Below are 26039 nucleotides of genomic sequence, written 5' to 3'. Positions count from 1 at the left end.
TCAGACAGACAGACAGACAGACAGGGAGAGGTTTGCTCACATCCTCTGGGTCTATAGAGGAAGTGTGGACTCATGTCTCTCTTGCTGCGTCTGAGCAGCAGGACAGAAAACATGACAAGCCTTTACTGACCACAGTAGCTGGCACATGTCCTTCATTCAACTACAGTCACTTTCACTGTCTGAGCTGCTAAACACTCTGTGTCTCTGTGTTAGGAATAGGATATACCAAGACCTGCAAAAGGCACATGGTTGCCAGAATAGAATTCGAATAGATTCTAGTAGGTGGTGATATGATAGAATTGAAGAATAGAATATACAGAAGGATAGGATAGAACTGTGGTTCTCAAACTTTAAAATTTGATACTGTGGTTCTCAAACTTTAAAATGTAAACCCCACTTAACTCTGACAGTATGCAGATGGAACCACTCTGACTGTGACTAGACTGTGGCTCTATTTGCATCCTGTCAGAGTTACAGACCTATAAGGGTCCATTTAGAACCCCCTCAATGAACCCTGAGAGTCCCTGGACCCCACTTTGAAGACCCCTGGGATAGAACAGGTTACAAACAAATTGAAAAAAAAAAGAGTAAAATATAGAGTAGGATACAATAGAATAGAGGAAAAGATATGATAGGATAGGAGATTATAGTGTTGGGTAGGATAGAGATAAATAGGAGATTATAGAGTATGATAGAACTAAATAGAGGATATTCTATCAATAGAATAAGTAGAATAGAATAAGAATGTAACACAACAGTCTGGTGTTAATTTCCTTTGCCTCGGACAAGCTTCACCAAACAAAATGGTGTTACAGTGCAATTTATGTATTTTTTGTTATGTTTTAATGTGTTTTATTTGTTTGGTGTTGCTGCCATGGAGTTCAAATGGTATTTAACCATAGAACACAAAACAACCTCAAAACAACCACAAGACACTTTGACTGCAGCACACTTGCATGCACATGTTGATGCACACAATTACACAACCACACGCACACGCGCACGCACGCGCACACACACACACACACACACACACACACACACACACACACACACACACACACACACACACACACACACAGATAAGCAGACTAGACTTCCTGAGTGACACGGTGTGGGAAGCTGGGAGGTGAAGGGGGTTGACGCCTGAATAGGGTGTGGTGACTGTGGTCGCTGTGTGTGTGTGTGTGTGTGTGTGTGTGTGTGTGTGTGTGTGCGTGTGCGTGTGCGTGCGCGTGTATGTGTGTGTGCGTGTTTTGTGTGTCAGTTAGAGTGTGTCAGTGGTTGTCAGAGCCAAACATGTCTCCTCCCTGTCTCTCTTTGCCTCACATCTGTTTTTCTCTGCCTCATTTTGCTCTCTCTCTCTCTCTCTCTCCATTTCTTTGCCTTTCTTTTGTCAGACCTAGGAAATAAGAATGATTTTACCATGCTTTTCTGCTTTGCTTTCTCAGAGGCTGGTCAAATCCACTTTGACTCTGTTTTACCACACAAATGGCTTAGTCAGAATAGAATAGTCAAACGGTCTCTGCTTTCTCGTACAACAGTGTTGCTAGCTGAACTAGCTGTTGGCTAGCCATGCCATCGCATGACAAAGCATAAATTAGGCTTCGCATTTCTACCTGTGTTTGTGCGTGCACGCGTACAGTATGTGTGCGTGCCTGTGTGTATGTGTGACATTGCGATGGTGTTTGATTCTGTTGATGAGAGATTATTATGCCAGACACTTAAGCAGCAGCCTCCAAAGTGGACACTCAACCTGATAAGATAGCACAAGCACTCCTCACGCGTATAGATCAAGTGTTTCAAATGTATTCAGTTACTCTCCGTCTCTCTCTCTCTCTCTCTCTCTCTCCCTCTCTCGTCATGTGAACTTCCTGGTGACCTCCGTAAACCATCCTGTCTTGCACACTCTCACACACAAACATACAAAGACATGAACAATAGCATCTGGTCCGCTCCGTGTTCCTGTCTGACTGTGTGTGTGAGTCTGAATATGTGTGTGTGTGTGCATGCGTGAGTGGGCGCGTGTGTGTACTCGTGGAGGAGGTGTTGTGTGATGTTTGTCAGATGTTGTTTACTGCCTATACGTTTGTCTATCCTTAGTTGCACGCTGGTATTGCATGCTGTAAAATAGCAGATATACAAGCTTGTAGATCTGCTATTTACTGAGCACAACTCCGGCACACAACAAAGAATAAATCAGGCTTTAGTTGTATAGTACTGTATATAGTAAATTATTTACAGTAGCATACACTGTACAGTACATGTCTAATAGCATGTTTAGAGTTACATAGAGATAATCACTACACAGCACAAGTATTACAGCACAATGATTAGTGTAATATGACTATACTGTATATAATGGATCATGTTATGGTCTAATCATATCTTGCGCTAGTGGTAGAATGTACTATATCCTTCTATTTGATGTTCGTTATCATATATGTATAATGGTATGTGTCAGTACACAGTATTCCCCAGTATTTACCGAGGGTTTCGCAGTCAAATATAATTGTCCCAGTGTGTATTCATAAAGCATGGAACGGAATAATAACAGTATACCTGGTCTCTTTTTAAAACAAAAAGAGCTCCTTGATCACAAGTTCACAACAAGGTGAAGCTAAAATCCTTGAAAGGACAAAGATACCACAGGCCATCCCAGGAAGTTACAATCTTACAATAAATGTGCTAAATCTCTGTATGTATGATGTATGTATGTCTGTAGCTCACGTACTGTATGTCGAGAATCGACTGACTTCAGACTCGGAACGCACAGGGAACAGTACTAGGCTGCACACCTGTGAAGGACAGCATTCCTTATTATGAACCTGCACAGCTCATTCCCTGTTGAACAGCTTGTCAGATTTTATAGTCTAATCAGTGTCATGATCACCTGCCAAGAACCGTAAAAGCACTGAGAACGACCTCAGTGACCTCCCTGCGCACACACACACACTTACAATAACACAAGTACACACTGTGCTATAGACACAAAGACACAACAACACACGTACACACTGTGCCATAGACACAATAACACAAGTACACACTGCAGGCTATAGGCCCGCATTTTGCGGTCCCACAGTATTCATATATTACAGGAACTGCTCCAAGACCATAGCCATCCTGTGGACCATATGGTCCATTAGCCCTCATATTAGTCTGTATATAAATGTGTCTTATGTTCTCTCTCTCTCTGTGTATTCTTAAGGATGACGTGGACAGCCAGAGCCCCGTATTAAGGGACAACCCTCAGCTCCAAGAAGAAGTGAAGGGCTGGCTCAAAGACCAGAAGGTGCAGGAGATTTTTTTGCAAGGTGAGTGAGCTTTCTTTCACGCATAACGCAAAATGATTCAAACTGTGAAATCATGTCCTCCTCCCCCCATGCACCGCAAAAGTGTGATCCGTCACGTTCAAGTCAATGTATTTACTGCTGTTTGTATCTGTGTGTACTGGCTTTAAGTCCGGTTCTCTAAGATTATTACATGTACAATGTTATTGCATTTCAGGTAGACCTACATGTAAATGTAAGTAAACACAAACTCATAATTGTATGTGTTTCCGGTTCAAACTTTCAAACAAAGCTGTGTGAAAATGAACCGGAACAGGAAAACGGGTTTTCCACATTCTGGAAAACCCGGGACTGCAGATATACACACAGTGCCTATTCTGGACTAAATGCTAGAGCTTACACTGTCCTCTCCCTCTCTCTCTCTCTCTCGCTCTCTCGCTCTCTTGCTCTCTCGCTCTCTCGCTCGCTCGCTCTCTCTCTCGCTCTCTCTCTCTTGCTCGCTCTCTCTTTTCCATCCCTCTATCACCTCCTTTCATCATCATCTCCTCTCTCTCTCTCTCTCTCTCTCTTCCATCCCTCTATCGCCTCCTTTTATCATCATCTCTTCTCTCCCTCTCAATCTGCTCTGCCCCCCCCCCCCCCATACTCATCCCCTTTTCTCTTCCCCGCTATCTTGTGTTTCTGTCTCCCGATCCAGGTCCCTATTCGTTGAATGGCTATCGGGTGCGTGTGTACAGACAGGACTCTGCCACCCAGTGGTTCACTGGCATCATTACACACCACGACCTCTTTAGCCGAAACATGGTCGTTATGAATGACCAGGTACAAACACACGCACACACACGCACACACACACACGCACGCGTGCAGGAGACACAAACGAAACACTTCGCAGGTTCATGATCCTCTGTGTGTTCACCGGGAACTACACACAACACCCCTGACACACATTCACAGACATACAAACCCCGGGCGTCTAAAGATCATATTACGTTACTTAGTGTAATGTTACACACAGGATAGTGACAGGAGCATCAATACAGCCAAAGGGACTCAAACTCACAACATGCGGAGCAGCCTGCCTTTAAATACTTAGACTGAAATGAATACTTCTGCGCGCTTGAATAGCAATAGCTTTTTTTTTTGGTTCCTCAGAAAGAAACCAAATAGTGTACGATGAAGTGGATGGAGCTTGCATCTAGGACTTTTTATGCACATACGAAGATTTCGAACCACACAGGATCTTCCTCGGGTGAGACCTGAGGAAGATCCTAAATGTTATACATTTACAATATGAACTCTGCTAAGCTTAATGTACACGGCACTGCGTGACGGCGTTACTTAACGAAAAATAATTATTTTCAGTTATTTTCTGAACAACACAAAGAATTGTAGCTCACAACCCATTGCATTGCGGCACACTGCTGATTGGCTAGTTGTGTGCGACACCGTCCTACGACAAAGTATAACACAGAGCTTAAGTGGTTCAATATTCCCCTTCTCTCGGTGAGGCCCCCTTTATGGCGCGCATGACCTTTCCAGATAATATATGCAGTTATGCACACATGGTCGCACACTGGCACACCTGCTTGCAAGTCTCTCCAATCCTTATGTTTTCTCTGTGTGTGTGTGTGTGTGTGTGTGTGTGTGTGTGTGTGTGTGTGTGTGTGTGTGTGTGTGTGTGTGTGTGTGTGTGTGTGTGTGTGTGTGTGTGTGTAGGTGCTAGAGCCTCAGAATGTTGACCCCTCCATGGTGCAGATGACCTTCCTAGATGACGTCGTTCACTCGCTGCTGAAAGGAGAAAATATTGGAATCACCTCCAGACGCAGGTCACGCTCCAGTCAGAACAACAACACTGCCCACGTGAGTGCACACACACACACGCACGCACGCACATGCACACAATCCACACTCAATCTCATATAGGATTATTCATACTTGCAAACACCTGCATTCACTGTCATCGATGTACCATGTGTCAACAAGAAGCCATTCACACACCACCCGACATGCATGAGCATGCATATATAAGCACACATGCTTCTTGGTTAATTCACACACGCCTACTTAATACACACACACACACACACACACACACACACACACACACACACACACACACACACACACACACACACACACACACACACACACACACACACACACACACACACACACACACTATATTGCATGCTCGCCTCGGCAACACACTATATTGCACTTCCACATGCAGCACACAGTACGGACAATGCATGCTCAAAATCACTCTCACACGCATGCACGCACACACATACACACACACACGCACGCACGCACCCACGCACGTACGTGCGCGCACGCGCACACACACACACGCACTCACAAATGCTGGAGCCAGCTGGTCCTTACTGCAGCCAATGTGTGGTGGCGTTTCCTGTGGTGCGGCTGTATCTGCTGTGTGTGTTGATGTCTAGTGCTGCGGTGCTTCTGTTGCCATCACTTGGCTGTCACCTCCTCCTCCTCCTCCTCAATGATACATCTGGTCTCTGTCTGTCTGTCTGTCTCTCTCTGTCTCTCTGTCTGTCTGCCTGTCCTTTTTTGTCTTTGCCGAAAATAGCCGATCTACAAGCTCACAATTCGCGGCAATGTGAGGCATTGTTTGAGCTTGCGTTTTTCTGTGAATGTTCGTCTATTATGACAGATTAGGGACGCTAGGGTTCAAGTGGCTTAGGTGTGTGTGACGAATAGCAAAAATTACAAATCCACAAGCTCACAACGTGTTGTGACGTGTTGTGAGCTTGTAGATTGCTGTTTTTCGGAACATTTTGGATTTTCTTTATATAAAAATAGGGACACCAGGTTATAAGTGGTTAACGCAGTTACTCTTTATTTGGTCAGATCACCAGACAACCAGTCTTTGTGCATTAGGCCTAATTGATTCAGTTGTTTCTCATCCAGAAAAAGCAGCTGACTGTTTGACCCATGTGTGCTCCCTGTCATCCTCTGTGGTCCACAGACCTTATTCACACACAGACGGCCTGTGACAGACCACATTCGCACGTTCCTACCTCAGGACGTAAGAGCAAAATGGCTGCCGTGTGAATAAGGTCCATTTGCTCCCCTTTCCTCTATACTGTATGTTGACAGAGACAGATTTAAAGCAAAGTTCCTACGTACTTTTTTTTTGTTTTTGTTTGTTTGCTTCACCACTACAGTCTGGAGTCACCAGCACACGCCCACCTCGCAGCTGTAGACCAATCAATGGGTTCCTTTAACGTGATGAAGGCACAATGTGGCTTCATGGCCATTGAGGAGTTTGTCCCCCATGATGATTCTATTTCAATTCAGTCAGAGAAGCCACACATGAAGGGAACTCATTGAGCTTCTCAGTAAATGAAGTCAATTAATCAATCAGCCAATCATTGCCTGTCCTACAGTCATTAACAAAATCTCTCCTTGTCCTATTTTTTTATACATTTTTTCATCATTTCATTTTGTTGTTTATTGTTTTTGTTGTTGTTGACACACACAGATGGCGGGAGGAAGACCCAGCGGGACCACTGGAAACACTCAGGTACCCCTCCCCTACCCACCAAAATAAATCTCCCCAAAATGTAGCTAGTACCTGTTATGACTTAATGGATTACCTTCATATTTTGACTAGAGTATTTTTCCTAACTAGGTAGTTTTGTACCACTTCATGTGTCTGTAGTTGCTTTTCCATTAACAAAAAAAGGAAAAAAGATTAGACTTTTCATTTAACATGTGGTAGACTAACAGAAGACACACCATTTTGTACACAATTGTACATAGAGGAAGATAATCAGAATGTGCAATTAACATTTTGACCCGATCCGCATAAATCCCTTTAATAAGGGGTATTAATCTTTGGTACATCATTTCCATTTAACTGCACATTCACTATGCTCCTTGCTCCCAGGGTTAGAGACCGGAGCCAGCCAACCATACACAAAATATATGCAACCTATTATGTAAGGTGCTTTAGGGAAACAACGTGTCCATCCGGTTACATATTTTAAATGTAAGTGTGTGAGTCTGGCTGTACAGTAAGAGTGAGGTGCAAGGAAATGATCTTGTGTAACAGATAACCTCTGTAATATCCACACAAGCACTCTACATAATTGTGGCTTACATAAATGCATGGGCTAGCCATTGCTCCATGGCTGAACAGCAACAATGCTGTACTGTACTGTTGTCTATTTAGCTAACTAGCTGAAACAGGATAGGCTACGTGAACACAAAACTTAACATGCCATAGGAACTCTTCTTTTAAGCAGTGTTAGGCTGTTTTAACAGCATTCTAAAGAAAAATAAATGATGTTGTGATGATAGTCAAGTGTGAGGGTTTTCCTTTGTTTTCAGTCATACCATTTGTGGTTACAGTGTTGTATTTTACACTGTTTATTCTGTGAATGGCGGTTTGGCTCATTTCAGACAAACTGCCGCGGGTCCCTGTTATATTGTATGTCTAAGCAGGCACTTAGTCGCTTGAGCGGGACACACATATACTGTTATTTCATCATCATTATAAGCAGCCTAACCTACTGTAATAGTAAGACTTGCACAGGTTCTTCTCTAGAGAAACTCTGTTCTGCACACATTAACCGATAATAATGTAAATCATATATTTATAGTTTCTCATGGAAGCTCTTTATTTAGTGCTTACAAGGACCCATTATTTTAAAGACATGTTATTACCTGTGAATAGGGGCTTGATTTGACCAAACCTTAGCACCGACAGACCTTTAACCTGCTTCCATTACATTGTACATTACAGTCATTTAGCAGACGCTTTATCGCATTATCCAAAGCGACTTACAATAAGTGCATTCAGCATAGTTTGGCAAGAAAACTACTAATCACCAGAAGTCTTAAGTGCATTCTCTTCTAAAACAAGCAACTAAGAGTATACCTATAGCGCCAAGGTAAAAGTGCAATATATCAGCGCTCCAGTCACTGACCTGTGTTGTACTCACTCGTTGCAGGGTCACTACACAAGAGCCCAGGCCAACAGCCCCCGGCCCGTCACGAACTCATCGGGCGCCGCCCCCAAGGGCGCCGCGGGGGCGTCGGCCTCCCAGCAGCAGCAGAGCCAGCTGCAGCAGAGCGGCCAGCAGCCGCCCAACAACAGCCAATCGCATCAGTCGCCCGGCGGAGCGGGGCGGGAGCAGAGGGAGCAGCGCAGCTGCCGCTCGTCCAGGAGGAAAGGCTCGGACAGCAGCGTTCCGGACGAGGAGAAGGACAGGAGAGAGGAGCCCACAGTTAGAGGTGGGATTTATGAGAACAAACGTACTATACGATTTACAATGTAGGCATTTAGCAGGCGCTCTTATCCAGAGTGACTCACGACACGCAAGGTAAACACGTACATCGAATGCAGAGAGACAGTGTAGTGCCTCAGTAATGTATAGGAACACAGGTAAACCAAGAACCTATAGCAGTGGTTCTCAAAGTTGGTTCCAGGGACTCTCAGGGTTCCTTGAAGGGGTTCTAAAATGACCCTTACCCGTACGGGTCCATTTGGTTCCATTTGTATACTGTCAGAGTTAAGGGGGGTACATGAAATTTAAAAGTTTGAGAACCACTGGTCTGAACAATGTACTATCAAAATAATCATTTATTCATTCATTCTTGGCTTCAGCTCTAATACACTGGCTTCAATTATTGACCACTTAAGCCCTACATACTTCTTCATACAAAGTGTATTATTTCTTTTTACAAGATTTTTTTACATTTTCGGTTTTCGCTATACCCCAAAATAGGGACGCTAGGTTGAAAGTGCTAATAATAAAAATAATAATGAAAAACTTTACTCATACAATCTAATAATTATTTTGTAAATATTGTGAATAAGTCCCTGGCTTCATTGATTTTCAATTAGCCCATTTTGGGCGGGAACCCCTATTTGTGTAACTATACCTTTCAGGACGGCAACCCTTTTTGGGGTTCTTGCTGCTATGTACAGTATATAGCAACATACAATTGTTGTAATTTTTGAATGAATATTTGAAGTAAAGAATTTAGAAGGTGTTTTTAGAATTGGTTAAACTTAGTGTCTGAAGTTAAAAAGAAGTCTAACTCTCTCTCTCTCTGTCGTTCAGAATCTAAATCCAAGGCCAAGCAGCAGGCGGTGGTGAACAAGCGGAGGAAGGCCGAGGAGGACGAGAAGAAGGCGGGCCTGAAGCGGCTGAAGACGGAAACCACCTCCGACCTATCGGAGAGCAGCGACTCCGAGAACGCGCTCAACAAGAGGACCGCCCTCTCCTCTTGCTCCTCCTCCTCCTCCTCCTCGTCTTCGTCCTCCTCCTCGTCCTCCTCGTCCTCCTCCTCGGAGGCCAACTCGGAGAACGAGCTGAAGCTGAAGGCGTCGGCGTCGTCGTCGTCGACGAGCGCCGCCGTCACCAAGATGGAGGAGGAGGAGGAGGAGAAGCCGGTCGTCGCCGCCACCGCCGTCCAGGGGTCCAAGCTGGACACTGAGCCCTCGCCGGCTCTCATTGGCCGGCTGTCCCCGTGGGCGGAGCTCCACGCTTCTTCGGAGGACGGCGGCGGCGCCAAGAAGCCCGTTGCCAAGGAGACGGGCGCCGCGGCGATAACGAAGGAGGAGGAGGAGCAGGCGGCGGTGACGCAGATCACACGGTCGCCGCGGCAACAGGCTACCGCCGACGTTGTCCAAGGCTGTATTATGGAGACCAACAAAAGCACTGTGAAAGGTAGGAATGTAATAAATATAATGATATAAACAACAATGAATATGTCATCGGCTCAAAGCAATTATATGGCAATAATAATAATTACAAACTGCAACGGTTACAAATTGTAAGTTCACAAAGGTTCAGGACAGTGGCATCATCGTTTACAGAATGGAATGGTCTATTTTGTATATACGTATATACAGTATATGTTGAAGGTTTAATTGAGCCCTTCAAAGTGCTCTCAAAAACAACATCTAGAGATATCAATATCTAAACATTGAATTGAAAGTAAAGGTGCATGGGAAAAAAAAACATTCCAAAACAAGGCCACAACGTAATTTCCGTGTCCCTTCGCTCTCCTCCAGCCACGTCCCGATCCCAGACGCCGTCCTCGTCCCACCTCCACGCCAGCAACAGTGTGATCGACATCACGGAGGAGGCCCAGGCCACCGTGCACCAGGAGAGCTCGGAGGCCGTGTCGGCGCTGCTGGCCTCCCAGAAGGCAGAGTCCACGGCCCTGTCGCCCTACCTCCCCCTCAACCCCTCGCCCGTCTCCTCCCCTCCCGTGCCTCCCTCTCCCTCGCCGTCGGAGGGAGGCCGCAGGGCGGACCCGGAGCCCGCCGCGCAGCAGCAGCCGCAGCAAGCCATGATAGGAGGTGGAGGAGGTGCCATGACGGCAGCTAGAGGCCTCGATAGAGGCCCCGATAGAGGTCTCGATAAAGGCCCCGATAGAGGTCTCGATAGAGGCCTCGATAGAGGCCTCGATAGAGGTCTCGATAAAGGCCCCGATAGAGGTCTCGATAGAGGCCTCGACAGAGGCCTCGATAGAGGCAGCAAGATAGAGTTCGCTCACTCGGAGGTCATCAGGTGAGATTTGGTGCAGAGGTGGATCCCCTGTTTCATCACTTGCTGTGTTGTGAATGAATGAATGAATGAATGAATGAATGAGTGTTCTACATAAATAAAGTATTTTTATTTATGTATGTATGTTTTATTAAATTATTTTTATTACTATTCCATAATTTGTCTTTTTATTTCTGCAGGCCTGTAACATCAGTGGCTGAAAACGCGGTGCTGGCAGAGAAAGAGAAAGCTGCCATTCATCATCATCATCATCAGCAGCTTCATCCACATCATCACCATCATCAACAACAACAACAACAACAACAACAACAACAACAACAACAACAACAACAACAACAGCAACAACAGCAACAACAACAGCGTCATCACCAGCACACACCGTCACCACCACAGCAGCACTACCCCTCCATCCTGCCCTGCATTAAGAGCTCTCATCTGTCAGAGGAGACCAGAAAACAACAACAACAGCAACAACAACAACAACAACACAAGATGAGGTCAAACCCCTCCCCTGACCTGTCCAAGCCCAGAATCAGCCACAGCCCCAACCTCAACCCACACCCTCTGCCCCCCGCTCACATAGAGCCCCTCAAACCCAGACCGCACACCCCACAGAGCCACCCCTTCCCCAACACGCACATGAGCACGCACCCGGGCGACCTCCTCAAACCCAAGCCCCACCCGGCCCTGCTGGACGTCTCCAGACCCAAACCCAACACCTCGCCGGAGGTCTCCAAACACAAACCGTCGCGCTACTGCGACTCCTCCCCGACCCCGCTGGGGCGTTCGGGGGGTTCGGGCTCCGTCGCGAAGCCGGAGCCGCCCGAATCCCCTCGCTCCGTGTTCAAGCCCGTCCCCTCGCGCTCGGAGTCCGGCAGCATTATCGGCGGGTCCGGGGGACCACCACAACACCACCACAACAGCAACACCAAGAGCCCGCTGATCATCGACAAGAACGAGACCTTCACCGTGTACCGGGACCCGGCGCTGGTCCGCTCGGACGGCGAGACCTCCGCCGTCTCGTCCAATCACGTGGCGGCGTACCTCCACCCGCACCTGCACCCGCTGCACTCCCCGTCCCCGCACTCCCCCTGCCTCGCGCCCGGGTCCCACACCACCCACCTGCTCGCCCCGCCTCCTCCTCCTCCTCCCTCGTCCTCGGCCCTGCAACACCCCCATCCCCACCAGCACCCCCACCCCCACGCCCACTCCCACCCCCACCTCCTGCCCCCCGGCATGCTCCAGGGGATGCACCACCCCCCTCCCGCGGGCTCCATGCTGGGGGCCCACCCTCGGCTCGACTCCCCCGGCGGGCTGGGACACCTGGCGCTCGCTCACGGCCACCCGGCGGCCGCACACCAGCAACAGTTCCTACAGGTAAGTCACCCTTTTGGAATGTAGTGTAGCATCTGTTACCGTGTGGCTCTCTGCAAGAAGCTAGCAGTCTATAATGTGTGTCTGTCTGTGTGTCCAGAGCTAATCACAAAATCTGCTAGATCAGTGGTTCTCAAACTTTTTCATGTCAAGGACCCCCAAATTGACACTTATTAGCCCGCGGACCCCCATTTGAAAAGATAAGCCAGGGACCCCAATAAGAGAAGGTTTATACGGCTTTCTAGCAGTGATTCTCAACCATTTTAATGTCAAGGACCCCCAGTTTGACATGTATTAGGTCTACGGACCCCCATTTAATGGCATTTATACCTCTGGGACCCGAATTTATATTATAAAATCAATGCTCATTTAACTCTGAGAGTGTACAAATGGAACCAAATGGACCCGTTAGGGTCCATTTGGTTCCAGAGTTACAGAACCATAAGGGTCCATTTGGTTCCTATCCATCATTTAGCTGGGGACCCCTGGAACCGCCTCAAGTACCCCTGGGGGTCCCCGTACCCCACTTTGAGAACCAACGTGCTAGATGATAGGCGTCGCGGCTCCATGTTGATCCAGAGAAACATATGATTACATTTTTTTAGCTCCCCTTCAAGCTACTTCAGAACAAAAATGTATATATATACTTTTGTGTCCTTTCCAGGGACAGGGACCCCCTGCACTACTGGCTCAGTCCCACGGCGGGGCGGCCGGGCTGGGCCTGTACCCCATCCTGTGGCAGTACCCCAACGGCACCCCCTCCACGTACCCCCCGGGACTCAACCTGGGCCCCGCCGCCAAGTGGGTGCACCCCGAAAACTCTGCTGCGTCTGTCAACTCAGAGAACACCCTCAGGAGGGTAGGTGGACGGGTCACGTGTGTGTGTGTGTGTCTGTGTCAGTGTGCGCGTGTTGCCATAGTTTAGAAATATCCCATGGCCAAGTTACCTCCCTAAATGGAATTATGTGTTCATACGATAACTGCTGGAGTTGGAGTTGGGACTAACTGGAACTGACTGGCTGCAGAGTATGTGACAGAAACACTACTGGCAGCTGATGAGAGAGAGAGAGACAGAGACAGACACAGAGAGAGAGAGAGAGAGAGAGAGGGTCAATAGAGGACAGACGCTGTGCTTGTCTCTGTCTCAAACCCCTGGGCTTTTGCCTGTGCCTTGACAAACAAGTCACTGCATTTCTCCCCACAGGCTGTGCGTAATTGTGCGTGCGTGTGCGTGTGCGTGTGCGTGTGCGTGTGCGTGTGCGTGCGTGTGTGTGTGTGTGTGTGTGTGTGTGTGTGTGTGTGTGTGTGTGTGTGTGTGTGTGTGTGTGTCTGTGTTTGAGCCCACCCTGCCAGTCAGTCACCTAGCACTCCATTCCTCCCTTGCTTTCTCTCTCTCTTTTCACTCTCTCCTTCTTACCTCTCCATCTGTCTCTCCCTCTAGATGTAATTTACTTCTCCTCATTCTTTCTCTTTTCTCCCATCACTCTCTCTCTCTCTCTCTCTCTCTCTCTCTCTCTCTCTCCCTCTCTTTATTTTTCCATTCCTCTATGATTAGCCCCATTCCTTCCCTCTTTTCTCCCGGTGCTTCCTGCCCTGGAATGAGTTTAGTGTGAGCAGACGATGTCATGTCTGTCTGTGTGAGAAGCTGCCTGTCTGTTTGTCTTGGAGAGACACAGAGCATTGGTTCTCAAAGTGGGGTACGGGGACCCCCAGGGGTACTTGAGGCAGTTCCAGGGGGTCCCCAGCTAAATGATGGATAGGAACCAAATGCACCCTTATGGTTCTGTAACTCTGAGAGTGTACAAATGGAACCAAATGGACCCTAACGGGTCCATTTGGTTCCATTTGCACACTCTCAGAGTTAAATTAACATTGATTTTATAATATAAATTCGGGCCCCAGGTATAAATGCCATTAAATGGGGGTCCGTAGCCTAATACATGTCAAACTGGGGGTACTTGACATTATAATGGTTGAGAATCACTGCTAGAAAGCCGTATAAACCTTCTCTTATTGGGGTCCCTGGCTTATCTTTTCAAATGGGGGTCCGCGGGCTAATAAGTGTCAATTTGGGGGTCCTTGACATGAAAAAGTGTGAGAACCACTGACACAGAGAATGAACACAACCAAGGAGGGATGATGAAACATGTCACTGTGGAGGGAGAAAATGGGAGAAATGTATTTGGCAGGCTGAGAGAGAGAGAGAGAGAGAGGATCATGTGTGTGTGTGTGACTGTATGTGCGTAATGTGTTATGCCTTCTCTTTTGATTTGAGCTAAAAAGCATTATTCAAAAATACAAGCTCATAGCCGCGCTATGAGCTTGTAGATCTGCTATTTTTGAAAAATCGTGAAAATGTGTGCAAATCTTTGAATATATATATTATTTTAAAGCTAACATTTTTTATTCAAATCTTTGCTTCTGGGGGGTCCTTGGAACAAAATATTTTGAGATGGGGGTCCGCCACCAAATACATATAATTTTGGGGGTCCTTGACATGAAAAAGTTTGAGAACCACTGATATAGAAACATACATTTTTCAGAATACTGTTGGGATTTAGAAGACATTTGTAGAATCGGCTTCAGGTCTTAATGGGTTAACCACTTGAACCCAACAATATAATAGCTTAGTTGCCCGGAGTCCCCCAGGGCTCCATACTAGCCCCCCCTCTTGTTTTCACTGTATACTAACATCTTCGGAAAATAGCTGATCTGCAACGAACGTTCACCCCCAGGATAATGAAGCTAGGGTTCATGTGGTTAACCGCCGTGTACTGACTCTCTGTGTGTGTGTGTGTGTGTGTGTCCAGAACACGGCCAGTCCATGGCTGCAGCACACGCAGGGTGGTGCTGCGGACGGCCTGGGGGGTCTGCTGAGTCACATGCCGGTGCGACCGGCCAGCGCCGACGCTCACAGAGCCGCCGTCAAGATGAACACGCACGCCAGCCCGCCGCTGTCCAAGAACACCGTGGAGCTACACAAGGAGTGAGTACTCTCTGTGGTTGTCAAACAGTTTTTTTAGGCTTCGTCACCCTGATTTCTGATTCACAGAACCCCCTTTTACTCCATATATGAAAAGTTGAAATATGGAGATACAAGGTTTCTGCCTCGACAGCGAAGATTTGATGCTATGAATGAATGATATCGCACCTTTTGAAGAATAACAATAACATTACAAATATGAAATGGATTGAAAAGAGTTACAATTTAGTGCCTCCCGATCTGATTTAGTTTAAACCGTAGGCCATAATATTTCAGTAAAGAGTTTTGATGTCAATATGTTCAAAACAAGTATTGTTTTCTATTCAGTAACAAGTTTTTGATTTAATTTGGTTTAACATTAGTTTTTTCCACTTTGTTGCACGTACCCCCATACACATACCTCTGTTTGAGAAACATTGCTCTACTCTATGCTGTCTTATCAGCCACAGTGACTATACAGTAAAATCCTCAGAGAGTGTCCACTTAACTTGGCGTTGCGGCCCCATTAAGTGTCCATTTGGCTCCTATACAGTAGCTATCAATCATTTACAGCAATCATCAATCGTTTGTTACTAGATTTACAGATGTATACAACACGGAGGATTTTTCTTACTGTGTGGTACTATGCATCTATTAACACATTCCCTGCCAGAGTTTATTCATAAGGTACTCACCCACTGCCAGCGTTTTTGAGTTTTATAGCCTTTTGAACCGTTCACAAAAAAAATATATCCATTAAAATCCGCGATCGGATGGTGTTTATAAACAGCAACGACGGACGTACGAGCCCTCATAATGTTTACACTTTTTTTCCTTTTTCTTCTTCTGTGGAATCAGCCGCTGAAAGAGGCTGCAAACGTCATATCCGTTTGGCTGTGACGTGGCTGTGACGTTTCCCCACCGGCCATCTTAGATTAGCTTAGCCTCCGATCGGCTATCAGATCGTTTTTAAACACAAAGAGGATAACCGTTCGTCGATCAAAGAAAAGAAAATACAACCGGAACTTACCATTCGTTTTTTAAACCGTGTGAAAACCATGATCTTTAGCCAAAACCAGGGAAAAACTGTTTTTTCAAGATAAAAAACGAACCGGAAACGGTTGTCGGAAATTTTCTCATAGGATAGGTCGGAAGCGTCATGGGAAAAAAAAAAATCAAGGATGGTACCAAAACATTTTTTTTCCGTTATTAAACCACATAAAAAGACGATCCCAAGATATCTCGGGATACGCAGGTAACAGGTGGATTTAATGTCCCGAGATATCTCGGGATTGGCAGTATATGTGTTAAGCATGTTTTCTGGATCTGTTTGAGTAGACCTTTAGAATTAAACATAAACCTCACACATCTTGCCAAACACATTTACTTACTATTTGAATGTGTCTGCAAGGGTATTTGGTGTTTGGGTTCCATCCCTGCAAAACGAGACAAAGGCCTAATTTGTTTTTGCCAGAGAAGTAAATGTAGCAGACGAGACGGAGTCTGTCTTTGTCGCGTTTGAATAGCAATCGATTCTATTCAAGGCCCATGAGAGTGAATGAGTTGTATAGAAGAAGTTAACGAAGTAGAGAAACTTCATTAAAGCATTAGAGCATTTTACTTTGCTTTAGTGTTATGTCTGTAAAAACTTGATAAAGTGTTGATCTTGAAAAAGAGTGAGAGACAGAGAGATAGAGGAATGGACCGAATTAACAATACACAGAGATCATTTTTGAATATGAAAAGCATGCCATTTCCCCTGTTAGTGCTGCGTGCACGACAGAGAGCGAGACAGACGGATAATGGTAATAATAACACTGAATGATTGCAGACCCAGAAGGCCTCATCCACTGTTAGCTGACCTCATTATGAAACCATAGGCCATTATTCAGACCCTGCTGAATAGCCCCACACGCACACACAGACACGCACACACACACACACACGCGCGTATGCACTCACACTCACACTAACACAGCAGAGGGCAAAGAACAGTCAGTTCTCCATGTATCTTTGGACATGAAAACCATCGCTGTGAATGCCATTCTGTCTCTTAATCAGTTTAATTCAGAGGAGCTTTATTGGCATGGGAATAAAGCTTCACGTTGCCAAAGTGTGAAATAAAAACAACATTGTTTATACAGTGCAGTTAAAGACCTAGGACTAGAATAAAGATCCAACACATGCATTTAAAGGTATCTGCTCTGTTTGTGGTGCACAGTAGTTCTCTGTACCGAGATCAGTACAGTGCAGCTAGTGCAGGAATACACAGATGATACACAGATGACTTTACGGTGGTTGGTAGTTTCCACAGGACGTCCTTTTCCCGTCACAACAGCTCACAAATGCTGCTGTTGTGTTTGCACATTGCTGTACTTCTTTCTATACCCAGCAGATACTGTATGGTTATGCTACGTGGGATATGGGATATGTTTTTCCATGTTATTAGTCATGTTTTCAAACTCTTTTTTTGGGGTGTTTGTAATCAGTGGGAAGTATGTCTCTCTGATGCCTTGGTACAGTTGGAAGGTAGTTAGAAAGTGCATCTGGTGGGTAAACAGTCTGTCGTCCCTTGGGAGACAGGTCTGCCTGTGTCACTGAGCCTGTACACAGTCAAGGATTTCCTTTGTTTGGATCAGTCACAGTGCTCAGGTTCAGGCCCAAATAGCATTCCAATTTGCTCTGTTTTTTTGGTTGATTGTTTCCGATGATAGATTTGATAGTTGGTTTAGTTTAGTGAGGTTTCTGTCTGGTGGCTCTGCTTGTGTTCCCAGAGCTAAGGTTAAGCTTGATTTATACTTAGTTGCGTGCCGGTGTCTTGTGCCGAAAATAGCTGCTCTGCTATTTTCAGTGCGAGACGTGATGCGCGAGCGAGTATAAATCAGGCTTCGCTTTTCCTCTCTTTCTTTCTCATTTCAATCCTGGTCGCTCTTTTCTTTCTCACCCCCTGTCTTTCATTTAATATTTAGTGTACTTACTGTCATTCATTTACCCTGCCCTCTCCCTCCTTCATTGCTCTGTTTTCTCTCTTATATTGTACTTATTCCTGTCTGTGTGTGTGTGTGTGTGTGTGTGTGTGTGTGTGTGTGTGTGTGTGTGTGTGTGTGTGTGTGTGTGTGTGTGTGTGTGTGTGTGTGTGTGTGTGTGTGTGTGTGTGTGTGTGTGTGTGTGTGTGTGTTGCATCATGTTTTCCCGTGATGCAATGCAGCTAAGCATGTCTGCCGCTCATTAGATTACTGGCATATTTGAGCTAGACCTCAGGTCATTGACTTTCTAATATCATTTTGTTCATTTATTCATTTGTTCTTTAATCCATTCATTGGTTTGTTTGGATGTACAGTACATTACATAATATCCTATTATGTTGAATTATTCCTATCATGAAAAAAAGAAAGAAAAGAAAACGCATCCAGAATGCACTCCCTTCTGCTCACCCAATTTTCTCTCCAGTTGAGTAATTAGTCATCGAATAATTTCTCTGATGGTGACTGATGGTAAATATAGAATTAATCCTCTCTCTCTCACTCTCTGTATCTCTCCCTCCCAGTGACATGGATAAGAAAGGGTTTGTGGACCCAATCAGAACTCTGACGTTGGCCCAGTTGAAGCAGGAACAGACAGACAGGAGTCGGACGCCCACAGGCAAAGACGCCCACCTGCACCGCCTCTACCTAGATGCCCACAGCAAGCAGGCTCGTCTGGCACAAACACAGGTACGTGATGACATAACCCCACACATACAGCTACAGTAGAACCAAGGCGCCTATGTACAATAACAGCAACAGACATTTTTTGAATTACGGTAATAAATCTCAAGAAACCGATCAATCAGACTTTCAAATTGAGCTTTGTGAATCGCGTTAACTGAAATCGATGGGTGAATTGGTGCCATTAGACAGCTCTGATGACACAGTATATGAAGCAATTAGGTACTAGGTAGTCTTCATAAGAACATGATAACTTTGTAAAACAAGCCAAACACACAATCGATTAGATTTATCCTCTTTGAAAATCACAGACATTTTCACGTTTTTTATCACCCCAGGATGCAGCCGAGAGGGCCAGCAAATACAAAGAAGAGAACCGCAGGATTCTCCAGGAGAGCATTGAGGTCGCTCCGTTCACCGCCAAGATCCAGCGCTCCAACGACCACGGGATGGCCCGGGACAGGGAGAGAGAGCGAGACAGAGAGCCATCCTTCCCTCAGCGCATTCCCCACCTCCCGGCTCCCGGCCCCAAAGCGGGCCACGGCGGCCATCCGCACTCGCACCCCCACCCGCACCCGCACCCGCACCCGCACCCCCACCCGCACGTCATCCAGACGGAGAAGAGCAACTACTTCACCACGCTGTCCAACAGCGTGGTCAACGAGCCTCCCAGACTTTACCCCTCCAAGGAGCTCAACTCTTATTTTGAGAAAGTGTCGGCCAACGCTCCGGGGGCCGGAGTGGTGGTGGCGGCGGCCGGGCAAGGGGCTCTGAACCTGGGCGCCTACGTCACCAAAGGCTCCCTCTCTAAGCCGCCGCCGCTGATCAAACACCATCCGGAGGGAGGGGAGGGTCTGGCGGGGAAAATCAACGAGCAGCTCAGCCAGCAGGTGGCGCTCGGCCAACAGCAGCATCTTCATCATCATCATCAACAACAACAGCAACAGCAACAGCAACAGCAACAACACCATCACGTGGGGATGGAGAGGATGGAGCGGCGCAACAGCCCCGCCATCTCTCCTTCCTCCTCCACCTCCTCCTCTTCGTCCTCCTCGTCCATCTCCTCTTCCTCCTCGGGCCTCAACCACCACCCCCACCATCACCACCAACACCACCACCATCACCCTCAGCACCCTCAGCACCCTCAGCACCCTCAGCACCACCAGCAGCACCAACAGCAGCACCAGCAGCAGCAGCAGCTCAGAGGAATGCCATCTCTTCACCGAGCGCCCGTGTTCCACCCGCCCACGCAGCACGCGCTGGAGCGCAAGGAGGCCGCCGATCGGGAACGAGAGAGGGAGAGGGAACGAGAGAGGGAGAGGGAACGAGAGAGGGAGAGGGAGAGGGAGAGAGAGAGGGAAAGGGAGCGAGGCGGCTACGGGGGCCGCCTGTCCCCTCCCACCCTCACGCCCATCCAGCCAGTGAGCTTACCGGCGGCGGGCAGCAAGACGTCGGCCGAGCAGCAGAAGCCGCCCACGCTGCTGCCTGAGCTCAGGGAGGTCAAAGGTCACGGGGTCGCGGCCGCCGTCACCTCGACCGCCGGCACCGGCGCCGACATGATGATGATGACGACGTCCTCATCGGCGGCGGAAGTCTGGAGGGGCGGGGAGACGATTCAGGAAAGAGGGGGTTGGTTCCTCGGAGACAAGGGAGGAGCCATGCGGGGCAAGCCCCATGCGGCCATGGCGTCGGTCATCGTGCGCCCGCAGACGTGCATTAAATACGACGGCAGCTCTCTCGCTGGTGCCAATAGGCACGGTGCTATGCTCCACAAGGAGCTCCCCCAAGGGAGGCTCTACCCCGTCAAACCCCAGTCAGAGTGTCCGAGGCTGGGGGAGAGCGTTAAGGAGCTTGGCTATAGCTCCGGTGCTGGCAGAATCATCCAGCCCAACACTAACCTGGACGACATGTGCGTCCAGTATAAAAAGACGTTCATGCGGGCCGCTCATGAACGCATGAATGTGGGAGGAGCCGTGGGGGCCATTAACACTAATTCAGTGTGCAGGACTGAGGTTTTAGCCTCGCCAGGGTTTGGCGTTCTGAATAAAGGTGGGGTCATTGGCTGTGACTTGGGAATGGGATACTCCATGTCAGCCCGGGGTGAGATCACAGCCCATAAAACCAGCATGGGCGGCCGGACGTTGATCCACTCAGGACTAGGCGAGCACCAGGAGGGGTTTGGGTCACGCACGACATCCCCAGGAGGGTCTTTGCCTCCCCCTAGTCCCGCAGGCACCCCGCACCCCAGCCCTAGCATCACCCCGACGCCCAGCTCCGCCTCCTCCAGCTCGAGCCAAGCCTATTCCCCCTCCTTCGTTCACCTTAAGAAGCACAAAGCCGCTTTGGCCGCGGCCCAGTCGAGAAACAGCTCCAGCAATGCCCCTACCTCCAGCGCGCCCGTGGTCCTCTCTCCAACCCCGGATTCAGCAGATAAAGCACCCCTTCACAGTTCTCCCCCTCCGCCCGCTTCCAGCCAACCCACCTCCTCATCGTCATCCTCCATGGACAGCGGTAGCAGCAGCTCAGCCAGCGGTAGCACCACCCCGGGCAAGTCCAGCCCTCTGCCCAACGGCCAGCCTTCCACACCGGGCTCGGCGGGCAGCGGACAGCCTAGTAACTACCACAAGCTGAAGAAAGCCTGGCTGACCAGGCACTCGGAGGAGGATAAAAACACAACTACTACTACGACGACTACTACCAGTGTTGCTAACATCAGTGCCGCTAAACCGGAGAAGGCTCCTGTCTCCGTCGCCAGCACAGCTAGCATAGTCAGCATAGCTAGCATAGCTAGCATAGCTAGCACAGCCAGCACAGTGAGTACCACCGTGGCCATGTCGGAGATGATCAAACCCTGTTCGGTCAATCTGGCCTCCACCTCCGGCGACGTGGAGATGACCATGACCGAGAGCATGAACAAAGCAGGAGAGCGAGAGAAAGAAAGGCAGCAACAACAATCGGAGGAGAAGATCGAAGCGGGCGGAGGGGAGGAGAGGAAAGCGACGCCCCCGGCGAGGCGGGCGAGCAAGCGGACGTACGAGTCGGGTTCCGAGAGCGGAGGGGACGACTCGGACGCCAGCGAGAGCAAGGCGGAGGGGGCTCGCGCCAAGCGGCAGCCCAAGCCCACGTACAAGAAGAAGCAGAACGACATGCAAAAGAAGAAGGACGAGGACGAGGTGAAGCCCAACGGCATCTTCAGATCGGCGCGGGAGAAGACCAAACTCAAACTGGCCAGCAGCAGTAAGTCCCACGTTCACATTTTTGGGTAGCTAGCATCAGCGCTCTCATTAGCAAGAAGTATGGGTTCTGTATACTGGTCCAGGACACTGGACATAGTTTTCTAATGAAGGGTTGCACGCTTTCCACTTTTTCTTTTTTTTACTCCCTGTTTTGGGCATGTCATTATAGGCAAAATTCACATCACTCACAATGCCTCGAGTTGCGACACATTATGAGCTTGTACATTGGCTATTTTCACTGCACACTGTTGCACAACAAAGTATAAATCAGGCTCAAGTGGTTAAGGAATAGTCTCTAACCGCATCACCACACTGCAGTCCTCATGTCTCCTTTAGTAGTTGGCTTTTTAATGTCATGTGGATTTGTGCCTTGTGCTTTTGCACGCTTTGTCAATTTTATTTGCCCCAATATGTGGGGGGCCTGCACCAAATTGTGCAGCTTGCATAATCAGCTATTTTCGGCGAAGACATTTGGGGTAGACAGAGAGAGAGAGAGAGAGAAAAAGGAGTGTACCAAGTACAGCAGACCCTTGGGGGAACTCGGTCAGTGAAGTAGGCCATATAGGGTTTAAGTGGTTCACGTGGAAACGAGCCTCCACACCAAGGCCTGGATGGAATCAATTATTAGATAGTAAAAGAAAAACAGCATTGCAGAACCAAACCAACCGAGTGATCCTTCATATTGGGCTGTGTGGCATGATTATTTTTCAAAGCAGTGGCCGTTGGGTTGCTATTGGCTTTTCTTGCTGCTGTTCTAGCAGCTATAATCCATTTCTTATCAAATTAACGTGCCAGTGAGGCCTGTAAGGACAAAAGGAAGATTTCAGATGTGAAGAGCGCTGTTTGAAGAAAAAGGGTGTTATGCAAGCTGACTGCTAATCTCCCTTTAGCTTCCAGCCTTTTGAAAACACTCTTATCTCATTGTCTGTACAGCGTCAGCCTTACAGAATGGCTCTGCTTCCAGAATGGAGTGTGCTCCATATTTTTATTTCAGGGACCTCCAGTTTGGTAAATATAAGGCTTACGGACCCCCATGACCGTGTACGAACAGGTCCATTTGGTTCCATTAGCACACGGTCAGATTCCACTTGGTTCTTAACTATCAATCATTTTGCTGGGGACCCCTGGAACCCCCTCAAGGAACCCTGGGGGTCCCTGGACCCCACTTTGAGAGCCACTGCTCTAACCTACAGCACCGGTTCTCACAGTGTGGTCCGAGGAACCCCTGGGGTCCTTGAGGGGTTTCTAAGAGTTGCTCAGCAAAATGTGTTAATATATAGCATCAAAATCTGTTTAACCACTTTAACCCTGTACTTCAGCTATTCGAGAATAGCACATCTACAAGCTCACAACGCAGCACAACGGTTGTGGGCTTCTAGATCGACAATCTTTGAAAGACTTTGAAAGATTTTCGACATCTTTAACAACACAACTCTTCTCTTATTTGTGGGTCCTTGACATGAAAATGTTTTGGGAACCACTAACCTACAGTACCGCTCTGTAACATGAGCTGTGTGTGTGTGTGTGTGTGTGTGTGTGTGTGTGTGTGTGTGTAGCGCATGTTTTCCACACCACGTCACGTCAACTCTCACCTCTCGATCCTGCCCAAGCTGCCTTGCGTTAACTATTCCTAGAGGGGGTAAGAGAGATGGCTTCGGTACTGTATGATGTGTAATTCAGTACGCTGAAATGGATCTCCTCACACTGGTAAATTGGTAGCTACATACAGTATCACAGTGTTATGGCACTCAGAGTCAGTCGTGACTGGTAATCTGAGCTTTTTCTCTTTTCTTTTCTTTTTTGCTAGTGCATAATAGGCTCTATGCACAGCAGCCATATTGGAAAGACATTGGGCCTCTTTCTTACTTCCTTCATAGGTGTTTTCAATGCTACTAATGAAGGCTCTGTTCCATTCTGGTCAAACAGAGTCAGGGTGCTGATATTGTGCATGTTGGCTCATTGGAAAAACTCTGTGAGGGGTTTCCAAATGACCTCTTATGGGTGTGTAACACTCTCAGAGTTACGCAATGGTCCAGTAGGTTCCATTTGTACACTCTCAGAGTTATGGCGGTCCTTGAAATTAAAAAGTTTGAGAACCACTGCGCTACACCAAATGGAACAGAGCCTTCGTTAGTATCATTGGTAACACCTGTGAAGGAAGTCAGGAAGAGGCCCAATTTCTCTCTAATATGGCTGCCGTGCACAGACGCCTATTCACCGTTAGAGACGCCAGCTCTCGTCTCCCCCCCTCGTTCTCGACAAGCTGGTTTGCATTAAATAATCCCCTCATTTCTGTTTTGCGTCAAGAAATGAAATCTGTTCTTCCTTTGCTTGTTTGTTTCTTTTCCTATTGTTCTTTCTTCTCTCCTCCATTTCTCTCTCTCTCTCTCTCTCTCTCTCTCTCTATTTTCTTTCTTTTTCCCCCCTTTTTCCTTCCCGCCCTCCCGCCCGACGATGACATCCCGGTATTTTTCCCCTCTGTATTCGCTGATGTTTATATTTCTCGGACACCCTGGATATGAGCCGCTCTCATAGCCGAAGGCTCTGTGCCGTGCATGCGGGCCTGTTGGTCGCTATTGAGTTCCTAAAGAGCACAGGAATTCAATGACAGCACCCCAGTGTTGGGTTACACTCACTCACTGACATCTGGTCTGCAGCTGGGGACAGACAGGCGTGCTTTCTTTGTGTGTGCGGTGCGCGTGCGTGCGTGTGTGTGTGTGTGTGAGAGTGAGCGTGCGAGCGTGTGTAGACGGTGCACAAGAATGACATACATACAGAAAGAGCCAGTTAGGGCGCGGGAGGGGAAAAAGGGAGACACATTAACGGAGTTGAAAGCAACTGTGGCAGGGATACTTACATATGAACCTCATATCTGCCATCAGGGTCCCTTCTAAGTGCTTTGTTCCCCCCACATAAGGAGAAAAAGAAACACCCACAGCGCCCTGAGGTGTTTTTAAACCTTTTTAATCTGCCCGAGTTGTACACAAGCTATATACTGTGTACAGTGTATACAGTACAGGGGATATAATGTACGTTACTGTACAGACTCTGTAATCCAATACAGCGTCTAGTCCTGAGGGTCATGCTTAATGTCAAACTGTCTGTGTGTGTGTGTGTGTGTGTGTGTGTGTGTGTGTGTGTGTGTGTGTGTGTGTGTGTGTGTGTGTGTGTGTGTGTGTGTGTGTGTGTGTGTGTGTGTGTGTGTGTGTGTGTGTGTGTGTGTGTGTGTGTGTGTGTGTGTGTGTGTGTGTGTGTGTGTGTGTGGCTTCTCGTATAATAGCAGCAGTACAGTGACAGGCAGATACTTGTAGGCTCGGCGGCCATAGCGCCCAACACTTTGATGCATAGTGTACACACGCACACACACACACACACGCACACACGCACGCACGCACGCACGTACGCACGCACACGTGCGCGCACACGCACACACAGTCTTACATATGACCTTTACTAAAACTCACAGCCAAACATCTGTCTGTCATCTAACACCCCCCCCACCACCACCACCACCATTAGCTATTAAGTTTCAGACATGGAACACTTATATTTGAGATGTAAAGCCACAATACATAGGCCTCTTTGTGTCATCTAATACCCTGTTTTATACCATATGTTAGGGTTAAGAGACCAGTCTAGGTCAACAAAGTGTTTGGTTGTGTCTGGAAAGAACCACAGACTGCAGTGAACTATACGGACACATGGTGGGAACACAGGCAGTCCACAACCCGCGTGTGTTTTTGTTTACCAACCAGCCTCTTAACCATTTACTCCCTATGTACTTCGTTGTGCAAAGGACTAGCAAAAATTGCTAACCTACAAGCTCACAACCGGTTGCAAGAGAGTTCTTTTCAGCAAAAAAATACAAAATAAGAATTAACTAATATATTGACTTGCCCAAAGTAGGGACA

At 47.6% G+C, this 26039-nt stretch overlaps 1 protein-coding gene across 6 annotated transcripts in view; it reads left to right on the top strand.

The window, feature by feature from the left end:
• jmjd1cb (jumonji domain containing 1Cb) overlaps positions 1-26039 on the top strand; it is a 191773-nt gene that overhangs the window by 139963 nt on the left and 25771 nt on the right. For 2 of the 6 annotated variants that reach the window (XM_084079462.1, XM_084079467.1), the window contains 13 exons: positions 3212-3317; positions 3511-3528; positions 3991-4115; positions 5013-5156; positions 6805-6846; positions 8279-8561; positions 9395-10003; positions 10351-10852; positions 11029-12226; positions 12888-13082; positions 15034-15209; positions 18733-18898; positions 19231-22129. In XM_084079462.1, the coding sequence (XP_083935588.1) occupies positions 3212-3317; positions 3511-3528; positions 3991-4115; positions 5013-5156; positions 6805-6846; positions 8279-8561; positions 9395-10003; positions 10351-10852; positions 11029-12226; positions 12888-13082; positions 15034-15209; positions 18733-18898; positions 19231-22129 (6463 nt within the window). The remainder of the gene's footprint in view (positions 1-3211; positions 3318-3510; positions 3529-3990; positions 4116-5012; positions 5157-6804; positions 6847-8278; positions 8562-9394; positions 10004-10350; positions 10853-11028; positions 12227-12887; positions 13083-15033; positions 15210-18732; positions 18899-19230; positions 22130-26039) is intronic. The other 4 variants (XM_084079465.1, XM_084079466.1, XM_084079464.1 and 1 more) reach the window with 4 other exon arrangements.

Source organism: Gymnoscopelus microlampas (assembly GCF_963454915.1).
Source record: "Gymnoscopelus microlampas genome assembly, chromosome: 14".
Lineage (NCBI taxonomy): Eukaryota > Metazoa > Chordata > Actinopteri > Myctophiformes > Myctophidae > Gymnoscopelus > Gymnoscopelus microlampas.
Note: the sequence above shows the minus strand (reverse complement) of the source record. Positions and strands in the feature narration are given on the sequence as shown.